Genomic DNA, 9900 nt, shown 5'->3' with positions numbered 1-9900 from the left:
CCCATAAGTTGTAATATGGCTTTTTGGGGGGGGGGGGCTTGGCTTCCCAAGTGATTTTACCAAAGCACTGCTTATAAGGGTGGATAGGTTTTGCTACAATGTTATTTATCGACCACTGAAAAAGCACAATCACAAACTAAAAAGTGGTCAAGTCTCCTCCTGCAGACCAGCTGGGGTCTGGAGGTTTTGGTACCAACCCTTTCTCTAACACACCTGATTCTGCTAATCAAGGTGCTGCTTAATAGTTGATAAGCAGTGTCAGTGTATAAGGCTGTAGGTTGGTGCAAAAACCTTGAGAAACAAGTATCTCTCCGTGAGGACTGGCCACCCCTGACATTGGCTACTGTCTCCTTAACTACTGATCCGATTTCTAGAGACCAACCTGTTACTGCAGGAGTGATCTTCCCCTGATGGTTTATTTAACAGGTGCTGAGTCCCAAATCGCAATCTGCGGCCACAGATACATGAGCCAAGACAGCCCTGCGCAATATTCTCCGTAGCTAATTCAATGGGCTACAACTTCGATAACGTTCTCAAAGCGGAGTAATATCTAAGAAAGAAGGCGACATTAAGACCAGGGAATATCCCTGCAGCGGGTGTTTGAGCTATGGCGTGGAGGCAGCGGAGGACAAGGTAGCCAGCCATCAGTTGAACATTATCGTCGTGCGCAATAACAAATCACCGGTACGCAATAATGATGTTTAACTTAATTCGCTCAATTACACGAACGGTACTTGGTCAAATCTGTGGATATAAAGCAAAACAATGTTTTTAACAAGTAAAATGACAATACATGCGCATTGAAATACATGTCCAAAGAAATAGGCTTTTTGTCTTAAAAAGTAGCCTTTACTTAGAGATGCATTTAGATATGTCAATTGAGCAGGATAGGCTTCTAAAGACTGGACATGCATTTATAGGTTCCTGTACTGAACACATGATTTATCTGCGAAGAAAATAGTTCTAGAGTTAAATAGAGATTAACCTCATTTAGAGGGTGCGTTTATAAATACGGAGGAGTTGTCGAGCCGCAGTTATGGTGGTGGAAAGGACACTGATTGCCGCAAGGCAGGGGGATGTCCAAACTCTGAAAGTGCAATTAGCGGAGAAAGTACTGAACAGCGGAGTAAAGGACCTTTTGGGAGCCTCACCTGTCCACCATGCCGCCCGTACTGGAAAACTGACTTGCCTGCGTTTCCTCGTGGAAGAAGTGGGTTTACCGGGCAACGGTTTGGCCAATAATGGCGCCAGCCCCGCACACGACGCGGCTGCCACTGGTAACCTGGCCTGCTTACAGTGGCTATTGACTCAAGGGGGATGTCATACCGCGGTGAGTCAAGTTATTTTCTCGCCTCAAGCATACAGTACAGTAGCTTTTTAAATGGTCTGATTAGTTCCCTAAAGTCATCACGTAATTCATCACAGGCCTATCTCCAGCTGAGATTGTTATTAGTGATAACACTGTAATTATCACCAAGCCCCATTCAAAGGGAAGTGCAGTATTACTCACCACAGCAGGCACTCCAGTGTGCTAAGTTCCATACTTATAGTGCATAACAATGTCACATATCTGCTGGACTAATTGTATATGAGCTTTACAACAGCTTGAGAAAGAGTTATTTGTCTGAAGCCTTTCTCTGATTTTTGAAGTGTTACGGCCCCAGGCCCCAGGCACCCATGAGAGAGAGAATGAAGTAGACGGTATGTGTCAAAAAGTGATTGATTGAGTTATTGCTGTGTTGGTTCCGTAGGTTAACTGAAAGAATAAACGTCTTGTTTTTGAGAAGATAGTTTCCGGATTCGAGCATATTAATGACCTAAGGCTCGTATTTCTGTGTGTTATTATGTTATAACTAAGTCTATGATTTGATAGAGCAGTCTGACTTAGCGGTGGTAGGCAGCAGCAGGCTCGTAAGCATTCATTCAAACAGCACTTTAGTGTGTTTTGCCAGAAGCTCTTCGTTGTGCGTCAATCATTGCGTTTATGACTTCAAGCCTATCAACTCCCGAGATGAGGCTCGTGTAACCGATGTGAAATGGCTAGCTAGTTAGCGGGGTGCAAGCTAATAGCATTTAAAATGTCACTCGCTCTGAGACTTGGAGTGGTTGTTCCCCTTGCTCTGCATGGGTAACGCTGCTTCGAGGGTGGCTATTGTCGTTGTGTTTCTGGTTCGAGCCCAGGGAGGAGCGAGGAGAGGGACGGAAGCTATGCTGTTACACTGGCAATACTAAAGTGCCTATAAGAACATCCAATAGTCAAAGATTAATGAAATACAAATGGTATAGAGGGAAATATTCCTATAATTCCTATAATAACTACAACCTAAAACTTCTTACCTGGGAATATTGAAGACTCATGTTAAAAGGAACCACCAGCTTTCATATGTTCTCATGTTCTGAGCAAGGAACTTAGCTTTCTTACGTAGCACATATTGCACTTTTACTTTCTTCTCCAACACTTTGTTTTTGCATTATTTAAACCAAATTGAACATGTTTCATTATTTACTTGAGGCTAAATTGATCTGTCATCCACTTTGAGCCAGGAGTGATTGACATATTAATATTGGCTCTCAGTGTACATCCAAGGGCCAGCCGTGCTGCCCTGTTCTGAGCCAATTGCAATTTTCCTGTGTCCCTCTTTGTGGCACCTGACCACACGACTGAACAGTAGTCCAGGTACGACAAAACTAGGGCCTGTAGGACCTGCCTTGTTGATAGTGCTGTTTATTATGGACAGACATCTCCCCATCCTAGCTACTGTTGTATCAATATGTTTTGACCATGACAGTTTACAATCCAGGGTTACTCCAAGCAGTTTAGTCTTCTCAACTTGCGTTCGTGAAGAACTCTAATTCACACTGCTTTGTTCACTGACCAATGCTGCAGAAAACCTAGGGATCATTTTTCTCATTCATAAATAGGTCTCAGGGAGTTGGCTACTTATGATGGAATTGAGGAGGCGGCGACTAGTGCCAGTGTGAGCATTGAGTTTACCTCCACTAGCCTTTCAGTGTTTAATGCAGCCCCCAGTCCCACATGTCTGAGCTTGTCTATACATGATACAAAGGGTTGACAACAAAATAAACAGGGAGGAGTTCCAAAGAATGCCTTGCCTTTTGAAGAACCACAAATGATTATTTAAGGTGTACACACCCATGCTCCTTCATTTGAATGGCGGGATTGACGCGAGTACTGAATTTGCATAAATGTCTGAAAAGGAAGTAATGGAGCCTCTCTCTCCTCTGGCTGTTCTCCCATGTGTGTCTCAGGCTTTAGAGAGAGGGTACATGGAAAGGAGGGATGAGTGACTCCTCTGGCTGTTCTGCCATGTGTGTCTCAGGCTTTAGAGAGAGGGTACATGGAAAGGAGGGATGAGTGACTCCTCTGGCTGTTCTGCCATGCGTGTCTCAGGCTTTAGAGAGAGGGTACATGGAAAGGAGGGATGAGTGACTCCTCTGGCTGTTCTCCCATGTGTGTCTCAGGCTTTAGAGAGAGGGTACATGGAAAGGAGGGATGAGTGACTCCTCTGGCTGTTCTCCCATGCGTGTCTCAGGCTTTAGAGAGAGGGTACATGGAAAGGAGGGATGAGTGACTCCTCTGGCTGTTCTGCCATGCGTGTCTCAGGCTTTAGAGAGAGGGTACATGGAAAGGAGGGATGAGTGACTCCTCTGGCTGTTCTCCCATGCGTGTCTCAGGCTTTAGAGAGAGGGTACATGGAAAGGAGGGATGAGTGACTCCTCTGGCTGTTCTCCCATGTGTGTCTCAGGCTTTAGAGAGAGGGTACATGGAAAGGAGGGATGAGTGACTCCTCTGGCTGTTCTCCCATGCGTGTCTCAGGCCTTAGAGAGAGGGTACATGGAAAGGAGGGATGAGTGACTCCTCTGGCTGTTCTCCCATGCGTGTCTCAGGCTTTAGAGAGAGGGTACATGGAAAGGAGGGATGAGTGACTTGTATGACATCATTCTCACTAATACTATGCATCATCAAGAAACTTTTAATAAACGCAGCTAAATTCTCATGATGGTCCGTCCACCAACATTTTAGGGGGGTTAAATAAGTGGTTACTCTCCCCAAATCAATGGCACGACGACCAGTAGCGGTGCATGGGTAAAATCACTGGGGAAGCCAAACACCCCCCTGAAAAAAAGCCATATTACAACTTGTTGTGATAATTGCATTGTTTGATCTATTATCCGTTAATTCATATGCCTTGCGACCGTGATGTATAGGCCTAAAGGCTGAGACGGTAAGAAAAGTGGCAGAAGAAATTCAACCATAACTTTTTTTGTTTTATCACAAAACTGGATAGATACCTCTGTCCAGTGAAATCCACAATTGCATGTCACAGACAGTTACATGACCTACAGCATGGTCAAGCAAGTTCATGTTTCTGACATTTTCAGGACCACTAAACAACTATTGCGTTAGAACCACGGAGAGTTACTGCAAAGCGCAAAGAAAACAGGAGCTGCCTCCGCTATTCCAGCACTGCAATGTCAATGCCATTCTCCTCTCATGTTAACAACAGTCTATCACTCTGTTATATAGTACACTCCTAAAATGCTTGCTCGCTAGCCTAACTTCCATTCATGGGAAACGTTAGCTAGTTAACTTTAGCCTTCTATATCTAGCTACATATTGAACTTCCATCCTCTCAGGCCAGGGGCACAACAATGTATGAATTAATGTTTGGATCAGAACCACCGTCATAATCATTGGCCAGTACAGAGAATTAAGTTAAACCACAAGTCCAAATCCCTATCTACATCCATGGCTAATTTAGGAAAGGGCCAATTTTAGCTAGCTAGCCACCGGAGTGCAACACGACGAGATGCAACAATTGTAGTTTTTCTGTCAATGCTGTATGCTCTCAATGGGATTTGATAGATGTGCTGCCAAATCCAAGCTGGCTTCCTTGAACATTTTGTTTTTTGGTGCGTCAGGACCATCCCCAGTTTAGCTCAATGCTGATGTGGCTAATTTAGTTTTTTTTTTTTGGTCAAGGGAGGCCAGATGCTCGGTGGCGTCTCATCCCTTCAATGCTACGGGCCGCAACAATGTCATAGTCGTTTGGGCCAGACAGCATCAGATAAATGGCCTACATGTAGAGAGACAGAAGGCCGCTGTTTCACTCGCTTGGATGCTTTCTCCTGTAAGATACAGGAGAAAGCCTCTTGCGATTTGAAGGAAAATGATGACACAGAGACATTGTTTCCCTTTGCGTGCATGAAAACACACTGCTGACGACTACTGACGACAACTGCTACTACAATTATTTTGCCAGTTTTTCTGCTCAATAAACTAGTGCTAGTAACAGGAGCAGCCTAATAAGAGCTTCATTACCGCTACATGTTCACCATTCAATGCTAGGCTTACGTGGTTGACAGACTATACAGCCACCACAAAGTAAGCAAATTGGCAAACATTTGTATATGGCCTCTCTTACCATTAGTAATGTAGTCTAGATTAAGTTTGACACAGTGGGTGGTCCTTGTTCGTTTCCACTGTGTCATTGACACCTTGTTTTTGTGAGCGGTTTCAGGCACAGTGTTAACCAATTCAGATAATATATGAACGTCTTTCAAATTATTTCAGGTTCACCCCATCTCTTTTTAATAATGGTTTCATATCTGTTTTTAAATTACTTGAATGCAGAGTAATGATGTCATCTTTTTTAATGCTGTATGGAGCTATTTTGTTGTTTTAGAAATAGTACTCTCTTGTTCCTGACATAAAGATGAAGTGAGACACCTGAAACCCCACCTCTTTAAGGAATACCTAGGATAGGATAAAGTAATCCTTCTCACCCCCCCCCCCCTTAAAAGATTTAGATGCACTATTGTAAAGTGGCTGTTCCACTCGATGTCATAAGGTGAATGCACCAATTTGTAAGTCGCTCTGGATAAGAGCGTCTGCTAAATGACTTAAATGTAAATGTTAAATGTGAGTCCAGTGAATTGATTGGACGATACAAGGCATACATTAGCACAAACCAGACATTGAATGGTCCTGTGTACGTACGTGCTGTAACACGTGTCCTTGATCTAGGCTACTACTAAGATGTAACTGAACTAACCCGACACATAAGCCCTGATGCCTATTTCTGATATTTTCCACGTTTCTCATCTTTTTCAGGACCGGGATAGTTCCGGAGCCACCGTTCTCCACCTCGCCTCCCGGTTCAGCCATCACGAGATCACTGATTGGTTGCTGAAGAGCGGGGAGGCTGATGCCAGGGTGTCCACAGAGACTGGGGCCCTGGCTGTCCACTATGCTGCTGCCAAGGGAGACCTGCCCTCCCTCCGACTCCTGTTGAGACACATCCCAAAGTAAGAGCGCCAATGCTAATACTAAGCTAACCCACTTACCTAGCTATTGTCCACAAACAGCGCTAATGTGGCTAACCCTGACAGAATTTTGGGATGTTTAAATATATATATTTTTTAAATAATTTCTGGGTAACAATGAAGTACCTTAGCATAATATATTTCCTTTAAAATGCACAAATAGCTTTTTAGCAAAAAAAAAACATTTCTGAAGTAAGATTTTTGCTAGGACTTTCTTAGTGGTCTGAGTGGGAAGCAGAGAACTGAAAACCTAGAGGTTTTTAACTCTGTCAATAAACACATTTTACCGCATGGTGATATCAAAAGTCACAATATCATTGGATTTAGTTTGCAATTTGGGTGGAAAATAAATACAAAATGATTTTACATGGCCTTTTTCAGATCCAACCAGTTTTCTTCATTGCTTCAATGTCATCACATTTAAAAAACCTCTCCTCTGTTCTTCTGGTGATGTAGGATAAGGGTACAGCTAAAGGCTAACGGAACTGGTCGTCTAGTACGTTCAGAACAGAGTTAAAGGAGCAAGTTTCTGGGCATGATAGAATAGGTTCAAGGCATAATGTACAGACAAAGGGATGGTAGGATGTGAGTACATTGGAGTTTAACCTAGGCATTGAGTAATGATGAGAGAGATATTGTCTCTATAGACATATAAACCAGGTGATGTCATTGCATTATGTGGGAGGTGGAACTAAATGGTAGGTTAAGGCATATTGAGCAGGGCTCGAGGCTCTACAGTGAAATAAGACAATCACTAACCAGGACAGTAATGGACAACGCATATTGACATTAGGGAAAGGCACGCATAGCCACGTGATCATAGGGGTCCAGTGAGTGGTTGGGCTGGCTGGAGACACGGCGATTCAGACAGCTAGCAGTTGTGATGGATTAGTAGGGTTCCGAGTAGCAGAGGGGTGCACATCCAATTGGCAAAATAGGTATAGTGGCCCAAGAAATTGGCCGATGGATATATTCAACTAACAGTCCAATATGCTCTAGACAGCTAGCGGGATAGCAGATGGGCATAAAGGGGACATCGCGGCGTAGGGGCCAGTTGAGTACCCTCTCGAGCAGGTTACGTCGTTAATCCAGTCGTGAAGGATCGGCGGGGTTCCGTGCCCCGAACCAGCAGTAGGTGTCCAGGTATTGTAGCCCAGGGGTGGCTGATGGGCCTCTTCAGCTAGCCGGGAGACTGGGCCTAGCATGGGCTAGCTGCAGGCTAATTGGTGCTTGCTTCGGGACAGACGTGGGATACGACAAGACGAAGGACAAAGACGTCTGACTGCTACGCCATCTTGGATGAGCCTAGTAGCGAACTAGCGATACGCTAATGAGGGAAACTAATATGGGCATGAAGAACTGGACCGCTTTCTAGTTGTCTCTGGCATTGTTTAACCAAAGCTTTTTGCTGTGGGAAGATAGTGTTCTTATGTCAGGGTTTATGATGCAACATACTGTTATCTCATGGATTTCAAAGGGTAATTGGCCTGTTTGACAGAAATCACAAGGAAGCATGTCTCTTTCATCAGCAACACCGTTCCTTCATTTGTTTTATTGAGCAGTAGTTAGCGAAATGTAAAAAGCTTTGCATTCAGCATCATGATTTTGCTCCTTATAGTTTCCCTTTTTTCCACAGACTTAGCTAGCTGCACAGTACGTAGTGAGGATTGGATTTGTCTAAAGCATGTTATTTACAGACCGATGGTTTCAAGGCCTTGGAAATCTACATGCTAAACATTTGCTCAATTTACAGTGCAGGAAAAATGTAAGGCCCTATATTCCCACTGAAATCCATTCCACAGATCACCATGTGTTTTGACATTTGACTTCAAGGCAAGACATTCATGCGGGGTTCCGTGGCGCGGCAGGGTAGCCCAGTGGTTAGAGCATTGGACTAATAACTGTAAAGGTTGCAAGTTCAAATCCCCGAGCTGTCAAGGTACAAATCTGTTGTTTTGCCCCTGAACAGGCAGTTAACCCACTGTTCCCAGGCCTTCATTGAAAATAAGAATATGTTCTTATCTGACTTGCCTGGTTAAATAAAGGTAAAATAAATAAAAAAAATTAAAAGAAATCACACACGTGGTTATATGCTTGTATAAACCAATGTGTTGAAGGGAGCACGTCAAGCGTCTGAAATGAAACCACGTTATATTTTAGTTCTTGGCTACACAGATGTCGCTTGACGCACATGAGCAGTTTGGATGAAATGGTTGAATAACGTGTACATTTATTCTTCAATGCTCTTGCATACAATGCCAGTCAGCATGTTGGATGCCGATACAATATGTATTATGACTGGATATTGCGATTTGATGTTCCAAACATATTTCTCACTATACAGTTGGTCTGCTGCAGAGAGAGACGAGCGGGAGCTTGAGAAAATACAAAAATAACATTATCTTTTTAAAATGTTTATTTACTTTTTATGGGCCTGGGCTCATAGAGTTGAATCGGTGAATTTGTCCTCCACTGTCATCCTGTCTCTCAACAAAGCTAACAGGATGAGTCTCTGCTGATAGTGCTACTGGAACACAAAAGACAAGGAAAACCTCTGCGAGATGGTCACACACAGAGTGAACATGTTTCACAATCAATTGGAGCAGATTAAGAGCTTTGCCAGAGCTTAATTGCAGAATGTGGTCAAGGGAGGCACAGCGACAGGGCCATAAAATAAACCTTTTAGACTATGTGACAGTGGGTGAACTTTCAACTGTGTCTCTCGCTCTCTCTGGGGGTAAAGTGTAGGATTTGGATTAAGCCTAATGCACTCCCACTTTTCTGTATTGCTTTTTGTTACAACTTCAACTTACTAACAAGGTGTATTGTTGTCTGGGTTTATCCAAGTCTGTTAACCACTTGATGTTTATCAATACCTTTTCAATCGCTCTGGATAAGATTGTCTGCTAAATGACTGAAATGTAATATACCGTTTGGGCCAAATAGATAGGCACCCTTGCAGTTTTCTCAACAAATAATTACCTAGTTCATCTAAAAAATGTGAAATTGAAAACGTTTGGTCACCACACCTTATTGGATTTTCTACATTGTAGCACAGATTTTATTTTGTAAACACAAGTTTACCATTTTAATAAAAAACATTAAGACAGAATTATTGTCATTCTGGAGCTAGTGCCTGGTTGCACAGCCTTTGGCCAAGATGACTACAGACAAAAAGCATCTTGTAGCACCTTTCTACTGACAATTTGTCCCACTTTTCAGCAGCAAACTGCTCTAATTCTTCAACATTTGAGCGGTGTCCTCCACCAACTGCTGTTTTCAGATCTGACCACTCCAGAACAGTACAGCATCTTTTTTTAAACCCTTCCTGGGTGATTTCTGATGTGTGTTTGGGGTCGTTGTCCTGCTGGAAGACCCACAACCTTCAATGGAGCCCCATTTTTAGACACTGGGTTGAACATAGAACTACAAAACACCTGATAACGTGCCGATTTCATGCCCTGCGCATGTTCAAGGCCCCCAGTACCAGAGGCAGCAAACCAACACAACTTTATCAAGCCTCCCCATCTTTGATTGTAGGGTCTTTTTATG

The 9900-nt window shown here is 43.4% G+C and overlaps 1 protein-coding gene across 1 annotated transcript in view; it reads left to right on the top strand.

Annotated features, from left to right (window-relative positions):
* The first annotated feature begins 265 nt into the window (after positions 1 to 265).
* LOC118373316 (espin-like) overlaps positions 266 to 9900 on the top strand; it is a 112001-nt gene continuing 102366 nt past the window's right edge. Inside the window, 2 exon segments of the mRNA XM_052500495.1 lie at positions 266 to 1330; positions 6137 to 6330. Of these exon segments, the coding sequence (XP_052356455.1) occupies positions 1037 to 1330; positions 6137 to 6330 (488 nt within the window). The 5' untranslated portion in view covers positions 266 to 1036.

The sequence above is a fragment of the Oncorhynchus keta genome, unplaced genomic scaffold (assembly GCF_023373465.1).
Source record: "Oncorhynchus keta strain PuntledgeMale-10-30-2019 unplaced genomic scaffold, Oket_V2 Un_contig_10789_pilon_pilon, whole genome shotgun sequence".
NCBI classification, from domain to species: Eukaryota; Metazoa; Chordata; class Actinopteri; order Salmoniformes; family Salmonidae; genus Oncorhynchus; species Oncorhynchus keta.
Note: the sequence above shows the minus strand (reverse complement) of the source record. Positions and strands in the feature narration are given on the sequence as shown.